Below are 22,914 nucleotides of genomic sequence, written 5' to 3'. Positions count from 1 at the left end.
GTCAGATATGACTTCCTGCGCTCAAATCCATGCTGACTATCCCTAATCAGACCTTGACTATCCAAATGTTGGTTAATCCTATCTCTCAGTAACCTCTCCAACAACTTGCCTACCATTGATGTCAGGCTCATTGGCCTGTACTTCCCTGGCTTGTCCTTGCTACCTTTCGTAAAGGATGGAACAACATTAACCACCCTCCAGTCTTCCAGAACTTCACCAGTGGCTAAAGATGAAACAAAACTCTCTGCAAGAGCCTCTGCAATTTCTTCCCAAGCCTCCCACAACATCAGAGGATGGACTTGATCAGGCCTCCGGGAGTTATCCATCCTAATGTGCTTCAAGGATGCAAACACCTCCTCTTTGTTAATACATATGCAGTCCAAAACATTCCTACTTGTTTCCCTGATTTCCTTAGCATCCATGATTTTGACCTCAGTAAACAAGGAGGAGAAATGCTCATTAAAAATCTTCCCCATCTCTTTGGCTCCACACACAGACCAACATGCTGGTCTTTAAGGATCCTATTCTCTCGCTACTGGCCCTTTTACTCTTAATTTAGCTATAGAACTTCTTGGGATTATCTTTACCCTTATCTGTCAGATCCATCTCATACTCTCTTTTTGGAGCCATGCATTTCAGGTGATGGGGGAAAGTTCTAACGATATGTGAGGGGAAAGTTTGTTTTTACACAGAGAGTGGGAGGAGTCTGGAACGCACTGCTGGGGTAATGAAGGAGGCAAAACTTTAGGAGCATTTTAGGGACTTTTAGATAAGCATATGACTAAGCAAGGAATGGAGGGATACTGATCAAGGATAAGCAGAAGGAATTGGTTTAGTTTTGCGTCATGCTTGGCACAACATCATGGGCCGAAGGGCCCGGTCCTGTGCTGTATTATTCTACATTCTAAGAAAACTGTTCGGAACATCTAAATTCTGCATAAAATCCAATGTCATGTTGGAAGGAAGTACAACCAGCCAGCAATACTGGAAAGTCTCTATCTGTATGACGAAGTTGGCAATATAGGTCATACCTGGGCATCCATCTCTGCCAAGCTAATCAAGATGCGTGTAATAAATCGTTGCCAAAAGCCAACGGGCACAAAGTTCATTTTGAAAAGTCTCTGGATGGTGTTGGTGCTCTTGCTTCGCAAGTTACTGATTTCGAATCCTGGCTTTGATGGCAACAGATGTGGGAGGAGGTAACTGGTGAGAAAAGTACAGTCACATCAATCAGCAATAATGACTGTTCTTTGAATTACATTCACGACTACTTCGCATAAAGATTAGCGGCTCAAACTCTATCTTTTTCCTTTAGATTTAAAAAAAAAATTGATATAATATCCTGTATTTATATTAGGCTGGTCATTTTACATAACTTCGTAATTTGTGCATGTACGATGTTACTACAGCCAAATGAATTGAGTTTTCAAAGTTGGAAAGGAGGAAACACAGTGGTTATCTGGGAAAGGATGCTCTGACTACTAAGGGAGTGTAATGAAGGGAGTGTACAGGACTGTTCCTCTGATGGCAGGACTGACATATGAAGAGAAATTGCATCAGTTCATACTACATTCACTGGAGTTTAGAAACATGAGGGGTCTCATAAATGCAAGAAGGATTTTGCAATGACCTGGAAACCTGGATCAGGGCTCACAGTCTAAGGATACAGGGTAGGCCTTAGAACTGAAATGAGAAGGAATGTTATTCACTGACTAGTGAGTCTATGGAATTCTGCCACAAAAAGCAGTTGAGGCTAAATCATTGAATTTTTTTAAGGAGTTAGATACAGTTCTTGGGGCTGAAGGGATCAAGGGTTATGGGGAGAAAGTTGGAACAGCGTACTGAGTTAAATATTAACCATAATCACATTGAGTGGCAGAGCAGGCCCAAGGAGCTGAATGGCCTACTCCTGCTCCTGTTTTCCATCTTACCGCACCAACAAACCATGCAAGCTGGGACACATCTCACAATAGCAATTTGAAATTTTATGTTCCAGTTTAAAACATCTGTAATAAAACGTTTGGGTCGATAAAAATGTAGGACTGTCATAAATCAAAGAGCTGGGTCACTATGTTCCTTAGTGAAGGAAACCTGCCATTTGTACTCTGGTATCTGTTTGATTCGAGTCCAACATTAAGTTTGTTGATTTATAATTACCCTCTGAAGTAGCTCAGCCAGCAACTCAGTTGGATAAAACTATCATGTGAAGTGGTTCAAGAAGGTTCTTCACCACATTTTCAGGACTAAAAGGATTGGATAACAAATGCTGGTCCTTCCAGGAGTGCCACCATCCTAAGAATGAAAGTAAAAACCTGGGAGTTGTGGGTGAGAATTCAGAGGATAGGCCCTCTGAGTCCGAAGAAACACGTGGGTTCTTTCTCTTGTACTCTTCCGGGGGCATTTCAGCAAGAGGTTCAGGTTTCACCAACTCTATCTCTGATATGGGTGATGTGCAATGCATTGTAGCTTGCCTTGTGCAGCCAGAGCATCTCAGAATAAAATTCATTCTCTTTTTTCAGACAGAAAAGGCTTTGAAATGGTGATATCTGTCCTGTCCATCTCAGGTCACAAGGTATCTCCAATACTTGATGGAGAGGGAGAACCCATGGGTTCTGGAACAGTCAGAAAGGGCAGTCGAGGAATGGACATGTTTTGCTCCTGCATCGTTTGCAGCTTTCATATGGTCCGCATGCTTGTTCAGGACCCTTGCACCTCCCTGAACTTTATACATCACTGGTACTGACTTTGTGTCAACTATGCCTCGGTAGGGCCATTCTCATGGTTCTTATACCAAACGTTGTCCCCTGAAGTTAACAATCTCTCTTATTTAGTGGAGTCTTGGGACTACCATTGGCGTTCCTGATGTCACTTCACCCTCCCAAAAGGTCCCAGAAGTTCAAATTTAACCGGCGTGGAGTCCTCTTCCCATTAGCAACTTTGCTGGTGCTGTCCCGATAGGCGCATGAGGGGTGGTCCAATAATTAAACAGGAACTGGGACAGTTTGGTATCTAGTGAAGTAATAGGCTGTATCTTCAAAATTTGGACTGCGCTTTCTGCCACATCATTAGCTGATGGAATTTACAGAGCTGTCCGGATGTTCGGTTTTAGGAAATACTCAAATTGCCTGCTGGTAAATGATGGCCTGTTGTTATCTGTGACCAACATTTCCAGGATTCCACGCATTGCAAATGATGCATGCAGTTTTTCTGTTATTCCTGTGTTTGATGAATGAACTCTTTGCACATCCAGACATTTTGAATGAAGATCCACAATGACTAAGAGCACTAAGCCCATGAAAGGATTTGCATAGTTGACATGTAACCGAATCCAGGGATTATCAGCCATTCCCATGAATGTGGGGGAGCTGCTGGCAGTAATTTTTGTCCTTTTTGGCACTCTGGGTACTGCCCACCAAGGGGTCCTTAGCACCAGACAACTTTTGTCAACATATTCATTTTGGAAACTTCTGGTGGACTTCAGTCAGTATCTGGCAGTGACCTTTGCTCACGGCCATCACTCTTGTTCTCCATAATAATATGCTGTCCTTTGCTGTGATCTGGTCTCTACAGGGTCAAAAAGGTTTCAATTCTGGGTGTGGCTGCTCTTTGGTTTCCCACATCACCACCAGATGTTTCAATTTTGCCAGAACCAGATCTTTCTGCATCCAAGATCTGATACTGTCAGCTGTGACTAGAAGTGCGTCCAGAAAATTTAAAACCATTATTGAGTCTTCCAGTGGTAGCACTGATTGTGTATCTGTGAGTAAGAGGTGGCTGAATGCATCTGCTACTTGGCGTCCAGTACTGTGTTCCAACTTGTAATTATCTGCACTTTAGATTTACAGCCTACCACTGAATTCGCCCTGAAGCTATGGGCAGTACTGCCGTGTCCTCTTTACGTGGACCTGGCAGGGATTTGTGATCCATTATTAATACAAATTTATGACTGTAAAAGGTATTTGTGGAACATCCTAACTGCAAATATGACCGTCAAACTTTCCTTCTCTACGTGGGCACATTTACGCTATGCATTAGCCAAAGTTGTAGATGCATAAGCTATTGGGCATTCCTCTCCATTTGGCCACCTATGAGCTAATACTACCCTGATGTCATATGGGGAGGCATCACATGTCAATGTCAGATCTCGCTTGGGATCATAGTGTGCCAACGTCTTAGAGGATGATAGCTGTTCCTTCACTTCTCTGAAGACTATGGTTTGGCTGTGCGAACATTTCCAACGCTGACCTTTTAAGAATTAATTTAAAGGTGCCTAGATGGAAGCCAGGTTATGTATGACCTTTCTGTAATAGCTCATCAGCCCAAGGAAAGACTTAAGCTTCGATATGGACATAAAATCCAGAGCAGATTTGATCACTCCCACTTTATCTTCCGACGGGTGTAACCCAGTCTTGCAGACCTTGTAGCCCAAGACAGTTATTTGGGGAGCCTGGAACACACACTTTTCCCTTCTGAGGCCTATGCTTGCCTGGGAGAAACATCCAAGGACTATGTCCAAGTTCTCTAAGTGCTCCTTACTGTTCTTCCCTGTTAGCATATCATCCAGATAAATTGTGATCTTGGGTACACTTTGTAAAATGTTGTCCATTGTCTGCTGAAAAATTGCACAGGCTGACAGTACTCCAAATGGCAGTCTTGTGTATTGGTACAAACCCTTATGGCTATTAATTGTAGCATACTTCTGGGAATCCTTATCTAATGGCAATTGTAAATATGCATGGCTCATGTTCAGCTTCATAAAGGACAGCTCTCCTGCCAGTTCTGCGTATAAATCCTCTATACGAGGGAATTGGTATTTATCCAGTTTCGAAAAGCTGTTACGATTTATTTAATATCCCCACAAAGGCAAACCGACCTGTTGGGCTTAACAATTGGTACAACTGGTGCTGCTCATTCCGCAAACTGGACTGGTTTGATAATCCCTTCGCTTTCCAGCCTTCTGATTTCTGCTTCTATCTTGACTGTAAGGCAAATGGGTTGACTTTGCAGAGTCATGGAATTGCTTCCCGGTCAACATGCAAGGTGGCTTTGGTTCCTTCGATAGTCTGGAGATCTTCCTGAAAGACTTTAGGGTATGCAATTAGGACTTCAATCAAGCAACCATTTCTTACTGAGAAATGTTAAGCCAACTTTGATGAATCTTACTGAACCAATTTTGTCCCATTAAGCTTGGGGATTTTTACAATAATCAGTGGTAACTGAACCAGCTACTTCTCATGACAGACCAGAACTGAAGTTATACCCTTAATTTGTAAAAGTTCCCTGGTATACGTTCTCAGTCTAGCCAAGGTCTTGTGTAAACTTAAGGGTTGGGGTCCAGAGTGAATTTTGTTAAAGACTGGTTCTGCAATCACTGAAACAGCTACACTGGTATCAACCTCCATTCGAACCAGGAGATCATTTAGCCAGACTTCTGTTTTGTAAATTTTTGCTATAAATTCTGTGTTACGATCGAGTCCTCCACTATCACCTGATGAAGGAGCATCGCTTCGAAAGCTATTGTGCTTCCAATTAAACCTGTTGGACTATAATCTGGTGTTGTGTGATTTTTAACTTTGTTTTGATTGTTCTGATTGGGATGTTGCTAAGCAATTTAACCATTCCACGTCAGATGTAGGCAGACTTTCCAGGGTGTTCACTAGCCTGGTCCCTGGCCTATGGGTTCTCTTACTCCATTAGGTCTAATGGATTTCTTTTACTGTCTCAAGTCCACATATTGGCAGCTTGCTGGTCTGGAACCTGAAGAAAATTTTAACTGCTTGGCTGAGGCTTGGTTTGCTTTGGAGTTTTACTGTGGGCTGACCAAGAGACCCTCTGTTAAGGATACCTTCCTAACTTTGTTAAAAAAAAGTTTTGTGATTTACACATGAAAGAAGTGAAACTATCATTGTATTCTAATAGATGAAAAGCTTAACAGACAATCAATTTTTCAATGTATAATTTCAGTTACATCACACTGTTAATTTTTGCTATAAATTCTGTGTTACGATTGAGCCCTCCACTATCACCTGATGAAGGAGCGTCGCTCCGAAAGCTAGTGTGCTTCCAATTAAACCTGTTGGACCATAACCTGGTGTTGTGTGACTTTTAACTTCCTAAGCAAGGCTGTGCAATTGTCTTCACTCAAGTAGTGATCCCTAAGCTCAGATGGACGGGCTAGGGTGTATTCCCTGCAATTCATATACTTCACTTGCCACATTTTCCAATGATAAAGCCAGTTGTAGTGCCTGTTTGAAGTCCAGTTGGGCTTCAGCTAATAGGTGCTTTTGTATGGTTACATTATTAATCCCACATACTAAGTGGTCTTCAGCATGTCATTAAGGGTTAAAAACCAAAGTCACATGCCTCTGCTAATCGCCTTAACCTAGTCAAAGATCCCAACACGGATTCCCCTGGTTCTTGAATTGCTGAGTAAAACTGATGCTATTTCAGAAGGAGAGGAGGCTATGGGTTGTAATATTCATTAACTAAATTAATCAACTCTGAAAAGGCGTTATTATCTGGTGCCTCAGGGAACGTAGGGCTCCTAATAACCAAAAACGCTGCATGTCTACAAGCAGTCAGGAGAATTACTTGTTGATTTTCACATGGTCTAATGTAATTTGCCTGGAAAACATAATGTATTCTTTCCACATACTGGATCAAGTCTTCAATGACAGGACCTAAAAAGTCAAATTTCCCAAACAATAGCATGATGCCAGAAATGTTCATCTCAACTCCAAGATGACTTTTGCGAGTGAATTTCTTCAGCAGCGTGTTTATCTCTCATCCACTGAAATAACTCCACAGAGGACAGTATCCCACTACTAAGTCACTCCATATTTCCACATGGAGAGTCCATGACACTGATCCAACTCCAAGAGTGAACAGGATGTCTGACACTCCTGTTTTTATCTGTCAGCCAGAGCTCCCTGACTAGACCAGATTAACAACCCCAATGAGGGAACTCCATTTATAAGGTCCACTTGGCTGACTTCATTACAACATGGCTTTGTGCATCAGAAATCATGTCTCACAAACTTGATTGAGTTTTTTGAGGAAATAACAAAGAGGATTGATGAGGGCAGAGCGGTAGATGTGATCCATATGGATTTCAGTAAGGCGTTCGACAAGGTTCCCCATGGGAGATTGATTAGCAAGGTTAGATCTCATGGAATACATGGAGAACTAGCCATTTGGATACAGAACTGGCTCAAAGGTAGAAGACAGAAGGTGGTGGTGGAGGGTTGTTTTTCAGACTGGAGGCCTGTGACCAGTGGAGTGCCGCAAGGATCGGTGCTGGTTCCTCTACCTTTTGTCATTTACATAAATTATTTGGATGCGAGTATAAGATGTACAGTTAGTAAGTTTGCAGATGACACCAAAATTGGAGATGTAGTGGACAGTGAAGAGGGTTACCTCAGATTACAACAGGATCTGGACCAGATGAGCCAATGGGCTGAGAAGTGGCAGATGGAGTTTAATTCAGATAAATGTGAGGTGCTGCATTTTGGGAAAGCAAATCTTAGCAGGACTTATACACTTAATGGAAAGGTCCTAGGGAGTGTTGCTGAACAAAGAGACCTTGGAATGCAGGTTCATAGCTCCTTGAAAGTGGAGTCGCAGGTAGATAGGATAGTGAAGAAGGCGTTTGGTATGCTTTCCTTTATTGGTCAGAGTATTGAGTACAGGAGTTGGGAGGTCATGTTGCAGCTGTACAGGACATTGGTTAGGCCACTGTTGGAATATTGCATGCAATTCAGGTCTCCTTCCTATTGGAAAGATGTTGTGAAACTTGAAAGGGTTCAGAAAAGGTTTATAAGGATGTTGGCAGGGTTGGAGCATTTGAGCTATAGGGAGAGGTTGAATAGGCTGGAGCTGTTTTCTCTAGAGCGTTGGAGGATGAGGGGTGACGTTATAGAGGTTTATAAAATCATGAGGGACATGGATAGGATAAATAGGTAGTCTTTTCCCTGGGGTCGGGGAGTCCAGAACTAGAGGGCATAGGTTTAGGGTGAGAGGGGAAAGATATAAAAGACACACGGGGCAACTTTTTCACACAGAGATTGGTACGTGTATGGAATGAGCTGCCAGAGGAAGTGGTGGAGGCTGGTACAATTGCAACATTTAAGAGGCATTTGGATGGGTATATGAATAGGTAGGGTTTGGAGGGATATGGGCCGGGTGCTGGCAGGTGGGACTACATGGGGTTGGGATATCTGGTCGGCATGGACGAGTTGGACCGAAGGGTCTGTTTCCATGCTGTACCTCTCTAAGACTCCATGTCTCTGTAACAATCACTGCAGGACCCAGTATAGGTCAATGAGCACAAGGTTGACAGGGGAATAGGACATTGGCATTAAGATGCAGCCAACAGAGGTTGGGATTAACTGTAGTTTCAAGTCTGTGGAATGTATAAAATCAGCCAGGAAACCATTTGAATTGTCAGGTATCGAGGTAATGAAGAGGGTTTCAGCCTCAGACAAGCTGAGGCACAATGCTGTCAGGTGACATTATGGAAACAGTCAATCTTTGTGATGGTGCAGAAGGAAGGTTGGATGTTCATCCCAGGGTCAATTGTGATAGCAAGGTTGCATAGAGAGTGGTTTCATGTCAGACTGTTGTCACGGAGATGGATAGAGAAGTAGTTCAGAAAGAGAGTTTAGAGCAGCAAGTGAAAATGATTACTTCAGCCTTTCCAATGTTTTATTGGAAGGTATTTCTGCTCATTCACTACTGGATTTCACATTAGCATCTGATAACTTAGACACTGTATGGGAGAAAAGAGGTGATGGAGAGGTTAAGCTTACTGCCATTAGTATTCATGGGAAATTTAACACAATTTCAGATCATACCATAGAGTAACATAGTGTAGATAAGAAAAAGGAAGGACCAATGTTAGATGCTCAGGGGATACTAGAGGTAACAGTACAGAATCAGAGAGAAGCCTTTGCAAGTGATCGTCTGGCTGCGATTGATAGATAATGATGGAACCAAGTGACAGCAGTCTTACTCAGCTGGAAAACAGTGTCGAGAGGTTGGAGGACGATGGCATAGTCAAGACTGTCAAAAGCTTCAGAAGGTAAAGAGGGAAAGTTCACCTTTGTCACAGACACACAAAACGTAATTTGCAACTTTTATAAGGGTTTTTAAAGAAACATCTTAAAAAAAGGAGATAATTAGAAAGACATTGAGATTAGGAAAAGAAATTCTGAGCTTAAGGCTTCAGCAGCTGAAGACATGGCCACCAATAGTGGAATGGTTAAAATCAGGAATGCTAGAGATCTCATGAGGCTGAGGCCAAATGGAAGAGATTTGAAATGTTAACTTTGTTTCTCTCTCTGCAGTAGTTGCCAGACCTGGGTTTTTTAAACACTTTCCGTTTCTACCTTAGAGGGTTGTGCGGCTGGAAGAGGTAGCTATAAAGTAATTTGAAATCCAAACTAAGCATTTTAAAATATCAGAAAACAAATTACCTGTTGTTGGTAATTGGAAGAGCAATCTCAAACTTGGCAAGAAATTGGAAATATTGCTCCTCAGTCTGCTCTGTGAAGCCAGTTCCAATCAGCAACTTTCTCAGCTCCGTAACTTGTATTATTCCATTTTTGGCAAGCACACGTGAAGCTTTGACATTGATAATTCTCGCCAAGCATTCAGATAACCACACTGGATCCAAGAAGTAGAGGTTTCGTAGACCATGGCTGGTGTCTGGAAAATGCAGCAATGCTCCTGTCTCAATAAGGAAGGAGAAAGCTGCGAACCAAACAATGGCACAATGAGGCAACAGTGAGTTGGTTATCTTATGCCCTCACTTATTATTAGATTAGATTACTTACAGTGTGGAAACAGGCCCAACAAGTCCACACTGACCCGCCGAAGCGCAACCCACCCATTCCGCTACATTTACCCCTTTGCCTAACACTACAGGCAATTTAGCCTGGCCAATTCACCTGACCCGCACATTTTTGGACTGTGGGAGGAAACTGGAGCACCTGGAGGAAACCTACGCAGACACGGGGAGAATGTGCAAACTCCACACAGTCAGTCGCCTGAGGCGGGAATTGAACCCGGGTCTCTGGGGCTGTGAGGCAGCAGTGCTAACCACTGTGCCACCATGCCGCCCACTAGCTCAGATCTTCCAGTTTTCACACAGTTGGAGACCAGACCTATTCCCCAGTGATTGTGTTAGAATGCCTCTGAAAACACAACTGGGATTCTGTAGGAATTCCGTAGGAATTATCTGGGAAGTTTAGATTTCCTTAGCTAATAGTTATCGAGGAAATATTAGATGAATAAAAACTCATTCTAACCTTTGAGTAACAGTACACCTGACATTCACGTCTCCCTTCTAGACCTCCTTGACCACCTTGCAACTACTCCTCAAACCGACTCATTATCATACCCTTTTTGCCATCTTCCCTATCCAGCATCCTGACATCTTATTCCCCTGCCACTCACATTCTTATCATACCCACTCTTACCACTTATACAACAAGACATTCACATTCAGTTATGCACACAATGAGACATTTTGGGACATTTAAACTTGACTACCGGAATACAGCAGCTAGTGCCAGAAAGGGAGGGCATAGTTTCTGCATGACCTATCTATGCTGCTGCCTATTGGAATTCCTGCACTGAGGCAGATGTGAAGAAGCCTCAGAGTCCACGGATGGAAAGTGGAGTGATAAATAGGATTTCCAATTTGATTGTTTTTGCACAGTGCTGATTCCAATTGGAAAGGTAATTCGTTCAATTTGGGCTTTAATAGTTTCTATTTGACAAATAACGAAAAAGGCACTGATGTAACAACACAAAAGAGGAAGTGAACAATTGAAAAAATGAATTTTTCCTCAAAATATCATTGAGAATTACCGGTCTGCAAATCTTCAAAGTCCTTGATATCATTGTCAGGAGTCAGCTGCACAATCTCCTCCAGTTGCTGGTCAGTTAAGTACTGGACTTCATTACTACTGCTTCTTCTTTGTTGTTCTTTCAGGACAGCATTCAACAGATTGAAGTGGCTCTTTGGTATCTGAAATGGAGGCTGATGTTACTGCATGTTAAAACAAAGGCAGACCTACGTTTTTATGGCATCTTTCAAGATATCTTAAGGTGCTCTACAGACAATGAAACATTTATAAAGTATTGCAATGTTAGAAACATGGCTGCAATTTTGTACACTTCAAGAGCCCAAAAGCAGCAATGTGATGGTGAACAGATCATTTCTTACGATACTGAATAAGAGAGAAATATTGTTCAGGACAATCTTTCACCCTCCTGCATTTCTTTGAACCAGTATTTCTTTTACATCCATTGAGAAGATAAATGGGACTTGGTTTAATAACTCTTCCAAAAGAAGCACCTCAAAGTGTTCTGGCACCTCTGGCTCTGTACGTTCTAGCACCTCATGTTTTCTGCTTCTACCACACGTTCACATAGTGAGTTGTAGACTGCAAAGCATCTGAATGATAAAGATTTGCCTCAATAACCCTCTTTCTAACCCTTTAAACAAGTACTTTAAATTTATGCCCCCTGGTTATTGACCTCAATGCCAACAGAAGTCACTCCTTCCCATCTGTCTCAGCCCTCCATAATTTTATACACCTCAACTATACCTCACTCCAGCTTCCTCTGTTCCAAAGAAAGTTCTCTCAGACAATCTGTGAGGTTACACTGGATAATGTTGTCCATTCCAGGCATGCTTCAATAACATAGCCCTCATAAACCTCTGCATCTTCGATTGTAATCGCACTCTTCCTGAAACATCATCACCAGAACTGTACACAGTATTCCAGCTATGATTTAACTAAAGTTTTATACAGTTCCAACATAACCTCATTTCCCTTCATTGTTTAAATTAGTGCCTTCTACTTACCAAGTGTCTTGCTACTAAATATAGTTCCTGCCCATCTATGCCAGTAAAACCCGGAATAATTTGAATCTCCCCTCAACTTTCTCTTGTTCAAAGGAGGACAATCACAGCTTCTCTAATTGCTCTACATGGTACCTAGACCATTTTGAAGGATCTTGGCTGATTGGAAAAGATCACGTGATATTACGGCACATACTTCATGTAACATGAGTTATCATACAACCAGATATTGAACAGTAAAAGGTAACGATCCTAAAGTGACAAAGTGCTTGTTCACAGGAGAAACCAGCAATATTAAACTGGAGAATATTAAAAGATCAAATGTATATTTCTTATTTGTTTTCAAAAATGGAAAAAAGAGAGCTTGGGTTCCAGTGAAACATCCAGTAATTTCATAATCGTCAGCTACAATGTGTTTCATAACTTGGTCAAAACGGAGAACCAACTATTAAAAAAAAAATTTCCTAACATGTTAAGTTAATAACGATGCAGGTTTACGCTTTTAAATTTCAGAAGTTCATTTTTGAACAAATGAGGAACAGTCAGTTCTGAAAACATTGCCAATGCAGCAGGAGGTACAGATTGGGTTGCAGTAAGCTCTACATCCCCTGCAGTGAAACTTCCACAATACGTTCTCGCTGCCTGAAAAATAACTTCAGTATAATCAGAGAAAAGTAGGAACATAACACTCATTCAAGTGGCACCCAAGGCGTATGATGCAACTCTACTGATTCTGAAAAGATTGACTTCAAATCAACTCCAAACTTTGCAGTGCAGTAGTCATGAAATAGTCCAATCTTGCTGCTTGCTTCACTGTAAGATGTGATATAATCCTCCTTAATGTGTACTGAGAATTAAATAAGATTTTATAAAATGGGGTTCTAACAGGAGCAGGATGACTAATGCTCTAAGACACCTTTTAGCAAGCATAAATCTTGAACACCTTAAGGTTCCATGCCAGCAGATGTGGCTGAAGAGGAATTTTGTACATCCTAAGACCTGTGACAGCCTTGGGAACAGACTAGAAAGTATACTGATTCCTGTGTACAGGAATAACAAAAAGACCAAGAAAGAAATGTAAACAACCTACATGTGCGAGATCACAGGGTTATGAAGGTCATGATTTTCTGTATGTTTAAGAGATGTAGATTAGCTTTGGGACTGAGTATTCGATCTGTTAAGCCACTCTAAGACTGAGGCTGTCTAAACAAACACCAAGGCAACCTGCATACCCGAGTCCTCCTGTGTCCTGTATAAGGAGAATGCGGCACAATGAATGCAATGTTCAGTTATGCCCTCAGAACTTGAGCATTCATTCTTTATGCAAAAGCCCTGGACAATGATGAAATGATCCTATATATGTCAATTCATTTTAAAAATTAGCAGACAAGACACAAATTAACTTAATCTAAAACAATACAGGAGATCTCATGGCAGAAAACAGGAGTATTTATCCAGACATTGAATGTGGGTGTTAAAGCTTGGATTTGGTCAAGTGTGGGAGTATTCAGAGTAAAATACCTAGTCTATTTTGTACTACACTGAAAGCTAGGAAGCACTTACCAATCTCCCAACCAACCTCTGCGATGCAGTTAGATTCCCTGTGTCCTTCATGCTACAAGCAACTTGAAAAATCAATTTGCGAAGCCCTTCCAGTCCATCAAGTGTTTTGCAGGATATCTCACTGTAGAGGAGACACAATGGAAACATCTAATTGTAAAAGAAATAAGAGATATAAATATTTCACCATAAATTGTGGATATCTCACTGTAAAAGGGAGAGGGGAATGGATATTTTTTACTGTAAAGGAGACATGGGAGTGGATATTTCAATATAAACAGCAAGATAGAAAGATGTATATTTTACTGTAAAAGGGAGAGATGGAGGGGTGGATATCTCACAGTAAGGAGAGAATTATAACAGAAGTAGTTTAACACGTGACCTGAGAGGTTGTGCTGGAAAACTCATTGTTTTGAATCAATGCTAAACATACTAAAATCACTGAGAACCGAGTAGCTAATACAGACTGAACAGGATTCCGACTCCAGTATATGAGTCTTCGTACATTAACTTCAACATTTCATTCTACTTCCTTACTGTACATTCAACTAGATGAGAATTGCCTAAGATATTGAACCTATGCTGGTCATTAATACCCACTTGTTATTATTCTATTACAGATTTGGGTCTGCCATAGACACCATCATCATATCAGTGTCTTAAAGTGAGTGGGTTCACTTTGCACCATGTCTTATACAGCTCTAGTCTGAACTATCAGCTGTCTTTACAATCCCTCTAAAAGGTGAACCAAAATTACACAAGGAATGGCTTGAGATATTAAGCTCTCAGAGTAATCAGCACTTATTTCCATCAATATTTGTTATGAAAGAGATTAAAACACTGTACCTTAAAAATTGTAAACTTCATTTACTCCCAGTATTGTTTGCTATTAATAATAGCGGTTAGCACAAATCAATGATTGGTGTAAAGACCACATCTTTTTATATCCTTTAGTTTTGGGCTGCAGACTAAAAAAGACAGACACTATTTTCAACTAAGGAGACCCTGCAAAGACATGGCTGTTGTCATCATGTTTACTGGAGCACACTGGAAGTTGTGACCATGTTGCCTTTTTCTGAGTGAAAGCAGACAGAACAGAGAAATGGATTCTGAACAAGGAACAACTGCTTTAAACAAGATGCTGCCAGACCTGCTGAGCTTTTCCAGCAATATCTATTTCTATTGCTTTACAACAATGTTTTGATTGACTCCTGATTAGATGACCATGGCTTGTGTGGGGCCTACAGTGTAGAAACAGGAGAGTCAGTACGGGTTCCTAACTGAACCATAAGGTATAGAAACAGAATTAGGCTTTTCGACCATGGCGGATATGTTTCTCAACCCCATTGTAAATTAGATTAGATTAGATTACTTACAGTGTGGAAACAGACCCTTCGGCCCAACAAGTCCACACCGACCCGAAGTGCAACCCACCCAGACCCATTCCCCTACATTTACGCCTTCACCTAACACTACGGGCAATTTAGCATGGCCAATTCACCTGACCTGCACATTTTTGGACTGTGGGAGGAAACTGGAGCACCCAGAGGAAACCCACGCAGACATGGGGAGAATGTGCAAACTCCACACAGTCGCCTAAGGTGGGAATTGAACCCAGGTCTCTGGCGCTCTGAGGCAGTAGTGCTAACCACTGTGCCGCCCTCCTGCCTGTCACCCTGTAAACCTTGATCCCTTCACGAATGAAGAACATATCTATCTTTGTCTTAAAGACACTCAATGTCTTGGCTTCCACAGCCTTCTGCAGCAATGAGTTCCACAGATTCACCACCCACTGGCTGAAGAAATCTTTCCTTGTCACATCCCATGAGAGTCAGGTTCTGGGATGTGCTGTAAACCGATCCTAAGAACTGAGCACTGGCACTCTCAGGAGAAGCAACTCCACACTGGTACCCATCCCAAAAAGGCCGTAAACAAATCGGACTGGTTATTCCGACTGCTAGCACTCCAACCAGGTCTCTACTACAAGGATTAGCTATCCCTTTGCAGAAGGACCACTCTCCGATACTCTGCTCTGAGGGAACTGAGAACAGGATCAGGCTGACTGGTCAAATTATCACAGTACCTGTTCCTGTGGCTCAGGGATACTGGAAGATACTTGGAAGGGAAGGGAGTGGGTTACAAGTTAATAGAATCTCTACAGTGTTAAAGCAGACCATTCAGCCCATCAAGTCCATACTGACCCTCCAGAGAGCATCTCACCCAGATCCACCCAATACCCTATCCTTGTAACTCTGCATTTCCCATGGCTAATTCCTCTCACCTGCACATGTTTAGACTAAGGGAGGAAACCCACACAGACATGGGGAGAATATGCAGATTCCACCCAGACAGTCATACAAGGATGGAATTGAACCCAGATCCCTGATGCTGGGCTAATCACTGAGCCACCATGCTGCCCTAAACATTGAGGTGTAGTATAACAGAAGCAGCTAACAATACAGTAGTGAAGAACATCACTCCAGTAATGTCAGGCCACGTGATAAGCTGTTCTTGATGAGTTGATTAGTAAGGGGATTGATGAGAAGGCAGGACAAAGGGGTTGAGAAACAGACCAGCCATGGTGGAACAGACTCGATGGGCCAAATAGATTTATTCTGCTCCTCTGTCTTACAGTCTATGGTATAATGGAGTGGTGGGTCTTGCTTTAACATGGTTGTACAGGCATGTTTCCTGTTATGTATACATTATACTTGTTCAAAGGGATTTCTGCTAACAACCATCAGCTCCATGCTTATTTGACAATGCTTTCAAAAATTAGCAGATAAACAGTGAGAAAGAAATGTTGAAATAGCAGTACAATGAGACTTGCATTTATATAGCACCAGTCACAACATCAGGATACACCAAAATAGTTTAAAACCCTGTGATATATTTTTAAAATGTGCTCACTGTTGGAATGTGGGAATTGTAGCAATAAACTTGTTTGCAAGAACCAGCAGTGTGATATTGGCCAGATAATCTTTATTTTAAGTCATGTTGATCAAGGACATCAGGAATAACTCACTTAGGATGGTGCCAGGCGATTTTCATATCCATCTGAGAGAGATGGATAATGTCTCAACTGAATTCAGCACCTGCGATATTGATTCATTCCCTCAGTACTGTGCAGGATATGATAATCTACCATTAGCCAGAGAAAAATGAAGGAATCACAAGGGCATGTTTTTGCTAAGAGGGAATGTTCCTAGGGCAAGCTGAGAAGCAGATTGCCTGCCCAATCCACACTGCAACAGACCAAAACAGGAGAATGGCATTGGAGTCAGAGACCCCATTCCCCAAAGAGGAGGCTATGAGTGGGAAAGGACAGTCCTGCATCCCAAGTGATTCCTCTGCTCAGAGGGTCCTCATGGCTTCTATCCTTGCCCAGCAGCCTCTTTCTCTTCAAACAGAGGAATTGAGATCAAGCATGGAAACCTCAAAACAACCTATCTCCCCAAACCTTCAGTGAACTTAAGAACGATTTTTTTCATAGAATCCCTACAGTGTGGAACAGGCCCAACAAGTCCACAGCAACTCTCCAATAAGTAACCCACCCAGACCCACTCCCCTACCCTATTACTCCACATTTCCCCTGACTAATGCACCTAATCTATATACTCTTGAACACTACGGGCAATTTAGCTTGGCCAATTCACCTGGACTGTGGAAAGAAACCGGAGCACCCAGAGGAAACCCACGCAGGCACGGGGAGAATGTCTTTGTAGAGTTTGCACAGTCACCTGAGCGTGGAATTGTACTGGGTCCTTGGCGCAGTGAGGCAGCAGTGCTAACCACTGAACCATCGTGCTGCCCACACAGCTAGCCCTCAAAGAGAAAGCATTAAAAATCTCTGTGACTCTCTCTTTCTCCTTTGTGGAGGAAACAGGACATCTTCCAAGCAAAAGCAAGCTGGCTTCCACTCATCTTTATCTGCAAATCCCCTGAAGGAGGAATAAAACAGCTTTTTTTTTGTTTTTCCACCTTTCATATCCATTTCTTGTATGTCTATTTGTTTCTGAAGGGGAGACTTTTAGAAAAGGCAGAGTTTAAGCTTTATGTTAGGAATTTGGTTTTTTCGTGCCCATTGTATCAAGACAATTTAGACTGAAGTGAGGACTGCAGATGCTGGAAACCAGAGTCTAGATTAGAGCGGTGCTGGAAAAGCACAGCAGGTCAGGCAACATCCGAGGAGCAGGAAAATCAACGTTTTGGGCAAAAGCCCTTCATCATGAAGGGCTTTTGCCCGAAACGTCAATTTTCCTCTTTAAAGAGGATGTGTTTGTAATAAACAGTATTTTCTTATACAGAAACATGATTAGTACATTTAAATAAAAAACTTGAGTTTGTCAGTCAGGTAAATTGGGACTTTAGACAGATTGACTGTTTCCATCTTTGTGACAATCCAGGAATAGTGTTACTTTATTTCCAGCATGCTACCCCAGTGGATGGTAACAACAGCTGCAGAGGTTGTGTAGGAGGTTGCTTTTAGATTCTTAGGGCATTCAAACAGGTTCTGAGAGGTCAGTCTGTCCAAGTCAGACTGTGTACCTCAAAAGGGTTGAGACAAATATCCTGTTGGACAAGGTTTAAACCAGTTTGGCAGAAGATGGGGACACAAGCATAGACTGAGTTGGTATACATTTGAAATGGAAGGAAGAAAATCAGTAGTCAGACGCAGAAAGCAAAAGGAACGATGATTAGAAAGTTTTCAAAACATATTTGGCCGTGCTCAAACTCAATGCAGGAGTTTCACAAGTAAAGCAGATGAGCTGAAGATACAAATGGAAACATGGCAATAACTATTCCAAAAGCATGGCATAAAGAGGGACAGGGTTGGCATGTCAACATTCCCACTGAGAGTTCCCAGTTAAGATCAAGTGCGATGGGGGCTGTAAGAGACAAAGGGGAGGAGTGGCAACATTGTTTGAAGAAATCATTACAGCCGTGAAGAGGGATGATGTATTATGTTAGGAGGATCTAAATTAGGCCATTTGCCTTGAGCTGTGGAACAAAAAAGGCCCAGTCACACTGCTAGGAGTTTACTGTAGACCTCTAAATAGTTAGAGGGAGAGAGAAAAACAAGTACTTAGGCAAATCTCAAAAAGTATAAAAATAAAGCAGTAACAGGGGATTTTAATTATCTCACTGTTAACTGTAAAAATTTTACCACGAAAAAAATGTTCCAAATGAATACTTTGCACCTGTCTTTGTGAAAGAAAGGGGAAGATGCAGGAATTGATATTAAGAGGGCAGTGAGATATTAGAAATGGTTAGCATAGTGAGGGAAGAAAAACTAAGAAAATGAGCATCTATGAAAGTGGATTATCATCTGGGTCAGATGAAGTTTACCCTGAGCTACTAAAAGAACCAGGGAGGAAATAGCAGATGGCCTGAGCATAATTTTTCAACCCTTGCTAGAGGATTGCTGATGTTTACCTTTCTTTAAAAATGGAACGAGGAATAGACCAAGTCATTACAGGCCAAGTCAGTCTAACCTTGTAGTGGGCAAATTATTGAAATCAATTCTGACAGATTGGATAAAGAACTTAGGAGGACGTACACTGTAAATGGGATTGTACTCACTGTAAATTTCGGCAGCTGATATCAGGATACCCAGTTGCTCGAGGCCCAGATGGGGAGCGACACAAAGCAAGGACATAAGCTCGAAGTGTAGCAATTCTCTCTGATCGAAATTTTGTGTCAATCAAATCCAAATGTGTTCCTACTACAATCACAGTAGCATTGGGAGCTTTTGCCTTGAACAAAACACAAATCGTGTTCAATCTTTTTCCATTTATTGAACAATATTACTCAAGAGAAAGACAGACAGCAAGGATCAGAGAAGCATGCCAGTGAGCGAGAGACATAAATAAAGTCAGAGACAGACAGAAGCACATGAACACAAATACAAGACTGAAAGTTGCCACAGAGATGGTACTGAATTCAGCAGTGGGTGTGCTTAGTAAATTTGCACAGGAATGCAATGTGCTGTTTGACTAATTTAGTTTTGCTTCGGCATAATTATTCTGAAGGCAACATCTCAGGGAGGATAGTGTCTTGCTTGGAACCAATGGGGCTCAATAGGAAGCCAATTTAGGGGAATCTGTCACATATACAATTTTGTCAATGTAAGCAGGCCCCACATTAGGTCAAAAGCTTATATAAGCAGATGAGGTGATTGTACAGTAGGAGATCATTGAGTAAACAAGCTATTGACAGCCTCCTATAAGAGGAAATTACAAAGAGGAGTTCATGATTTGTCAATTTCATTCACAGATTGGGAATGCTGGAAGAGAAGTGCAGTTGTGGAGGTGGTGGCTGACCTGTGCACAATCATGGAGGCGGCCCAAGGGGGGGCTTCCAATATCACTAAGATGCCAGGAATCTCAACCTTGGTAGTAGAAGGACTGTTGGGCTCTTGTAATCAGCTACTCAGGGGATGGACTCAGGTTCTGGGAAGGCATCAGACTTTATATATCACAAATGTAGGCAATTAGGTATAGTGGAATGATCCAGTGCACCCATCAAGTCCCGTTATTACAGCTCAGAACAATCATCAGCAGGAAAGGAGCTGTGCAACCGTTGCCACCAGCTCCTTCTAAGGTATCCTGGCTATTGCTGTAATGCATCATCCTGAGGCAATTGCAAATGGTGCAGCTATACTTCCCACTGCAAATCCTCTGTGGATGGCTCCCAACTGGTAAGATATACCTAGTAAAGTGATGTTTGTTGACCCCAGTAAGAAACTCCACAACCATCGCAAAAGAGCAATAAGACCACTGCAATCTCAGCACATGAGCCATTGGCCTCCAGAATATGTGGTTCTGATGCCCTGGTCAGTCCAATTGGCCCTTCAGTATTGCTGTTCAAGGATTCCAGCATTGCTGTGCAATCAGGCCAACAGGATGAACATGGGGAAGACTGCTTTGTCTCTTCGAAGCATGAGGCAATTGATGAGGAATATCTGGCAGCATTACAAGGCCATCAGAGCTTGGACCCATGTGGCACCGCATTGTTCAGGATTATATGGAAGCCCGAAATGCCCTGATCCAGGAACAGTGCACCTAAGCGTGGCAGCTATTATAGGTGGCCATCTGATTAATGCCCGTGGCAACAAATGTGATTGCAGCATCAATCTGCTAAATATCAGGATTCTTTCAAGGATCAGTTGCATCTCTGGCATCATACAACCAGCAACCCATTGTGTCTAGTCTGTAACTGCTGTACTGCTTCAGAAATCGAGCAGACCATGTTAGCAACTATCAGTGGTGTCAACAACCAGCTGAGAGAGAAAGAGGCTTCAGGGCCAATGAGGCACTTCCCAAAGCACAAAGGCTAATTGTTTATACATGCCCATCAAAGCATGTGTGGGACAACAATGGGTGCGATTAAATTGAAAAGGATTTAATTTCCTGATTGTGCAGATTGCTTTGATCCACTGGCTGTGGATCCTGGTGCGTGGCAGCTTGGGAACAGCGACGTAAGCCACCTTCTAACATAACCTCATGTACTCCCAATGCCACATCTCTGTGGCACTTGTTCAACTAAATGGTTGGACACTTGTATGCAATGCCATCTAGTTAAAAGGCAGCTTATAACAAAAGGAACAGAAGTAGCCCATTGAGCCTCCTTTACTTCTCAATACAATAATAGCTTGTCAAACATTTCAATGTATTTTACCCATCCCATACTTGTAACCCTGTGTGCCACTGGCAATTAGAAATCTATCAATTTCTAAATTAAACATATGCAAAGAAGATATGCTTCCACAGCCCTCTGTAGTAGAGAATTCCAAAGAATCACAACCTTTTCGTAAAATAAATTCTCATCTCAGACCTAAATGACATTCCCAAATTTTAAACTGTGCCCCTGGTCAGGCATCCCCATACTGAAGAGGAACCATACAAAATGAGCTATGCTTCAAACAAGGTGACTATTAAGAGGACCAGTAGTTTTCAAAAGATGAGTTTCTGACAAATGGACCAATTTGCTAGCCCTGCAGTATATACTGGCTCAGACCTCTCTGGCTGTTGCTTGCTGTGTACAACATGATTTGGTTCTGTAAAGGGGAGAGAGAAACTGTCCAATGAGGATATCTTTCATCATCAAGCCCCAAGTAGGAATCGGACAATAAATCAGATGGAGAACTTCAGAATGTTGGCCAGGCTGCCATACCACGAGGGTCAGAGGTTTGTTCTGAGGGAGATACAGGAGCTTCTGATCAAAAAGTGATTCAATGAAACATCGAGCCATATTGGCCAATGCGACATTTAGGTGCTGCATCTCCCTTCATCGGGTCTCTGAGGTCCTCTGGAAGAAGCTTGCCATTTTTATCACCAGACACAAAAACTCACCTGAATTATGACGCCATTCAATAAAGTTGACACGACATATTATGAAGGTCTTGCGGTGCCTGCCTGGTGGCCAGGAGGCTTGGGTTTAAATCTGACCTACTCCAGAGATGTGTCATTACATGCCTGAGCAGGTGGATTAAACATATCCATAACCTCATTTACAACCCAACTAATAAGGAACAATGTTGACCCACGTGTGTCTCAAGTGACTGCTCAGAGTGCAGCAACGCGGCAAAGGCTGCAACATGGTGCTCCCCTTTCCTCATTGGCTGTGCTGGATGTTGGTTTTCTCACTAGCCTGGATGACATTGTTGGTATTTGTCTCAGGCAATCTCTGCTTGTCTAAGCAATGAGGGCTCTGATATTTTGAGTAAGTTCTGCCTAGAGGCAGGAGCATCCTCTGTTGTTGCAGTCATTCTGGCTCACCTGAGGTGGCACAGACCTGGCAGAAACACAAATCTGATCTCTCTTCCATAGTGGCACTCATCGATTGAACTGAGTGTCAATAAAATGGCTTTGCGCACAACTCAGCATAAAAGGAATTTGTTGTTGCTTCTCGTTCCCCGTGTAAGGCAATTTCTCAATGGAAGTTGCCACTTGTACAGACAAGGGGATATTGCAACTCATGGTCTGAATAGACTCCTCAAATGTCCTTGGCCAGGGTTGCATTTACTCTGGAATTTTAAAAACACTGTCACTCATCTCCCTCGGGCATCCAAGATGTTGCCTCAGAAACAAAACTCGGAAATTCATCATTAGTCTGCAATACAGGATGTGCTTAGCATCTGCTGCTCAGATGTTCAAAATAATTGGGCCCTAGGTTTAGTCAATAGTGCAAGCCCACCAAGGTGCAAGAATATGAGACGATGGCAAAAGAGGAGTGTGCACTCTCATAAGTACCCTCCTGCCCCTCAGAGGTAAAGTCCAGTTCCTCAGGGATGGTGGCTGCAAGGATCAAAGATTAACCGATTGAAGAGAACACTTGACAATGAATAACGCAGATACTGTTGTATCTTGTAGAACGTAGGTCGAAACACTACACTGGTCATACACGTGCTCACCTCTAGACACTGCCACACACATTTCTATCCTATCTCTCTTCCTAGACACATTCCAGTCCCTCGTAGG

The 22,914-nt window shown here is 42.3% G+C and overlaps 1 protein-coding gene across 2 annotated transcripts in view; it reads right to left on the bottom strand.

Annotated features, from left to right (window-relative positions):
• lrrk1 (leucine-rich repeat kinase 1) overlaps positions 1 to 22,914 on the bottom strand; it is a 252,945-nt gene that overhangs the window by 91,693 nt on the left and 138,338 nt on the right. For both annotated transcript variants that reach the window (XM_043677668.2, XM_087981352.1), the window contains 5 exons: positions 19,016 to 19,188; positions 13,436 to 13,556; positions 10,873 to 11,032; positions 9,474 to 9,750; positions 1,032 to 1,203 (listed from right to left, as the gene is read on the bottom strand). In XM_043677668.2, coding sequence (XP_043533603.2) covers positions 1,032 to 1,203; positions 9,474 to 9,750; positions 10,873 to 11,032; positions 13,436 to 13,556; positions 19,016 to 19,188 — 903 coding nt within the window. The remainder of the gene's footprint in view (positions 1 to 1,031; positions 1,204 to 9,473; positions 9,751 to 10,872; positions 11,033 to 13,435; positions 13,557 to 19,015; positions 19,189 to 22,914) is intronic.

This window comes from Chiloscyllium plagiosum, unplaced genomic scaffold (assembly GCF_037043375.1).
Source record: "Chiloscyllium plagiosum isolate Xiang-an unplaced genomic scaffold, Cpla_swu_hap1 HiC_scaffold_39, whole genome shotgun sequence".
NCBI lineage: Eukaryota > Metazoa > Chordata > Chondrichthyes > Orectolobiformes > Hemiscylliidae > Chiloscyllium > Chiloscyllium plagiosum.
This window is presented reverse-complemented; position numbering and strand designations above follow the sequence as displayed.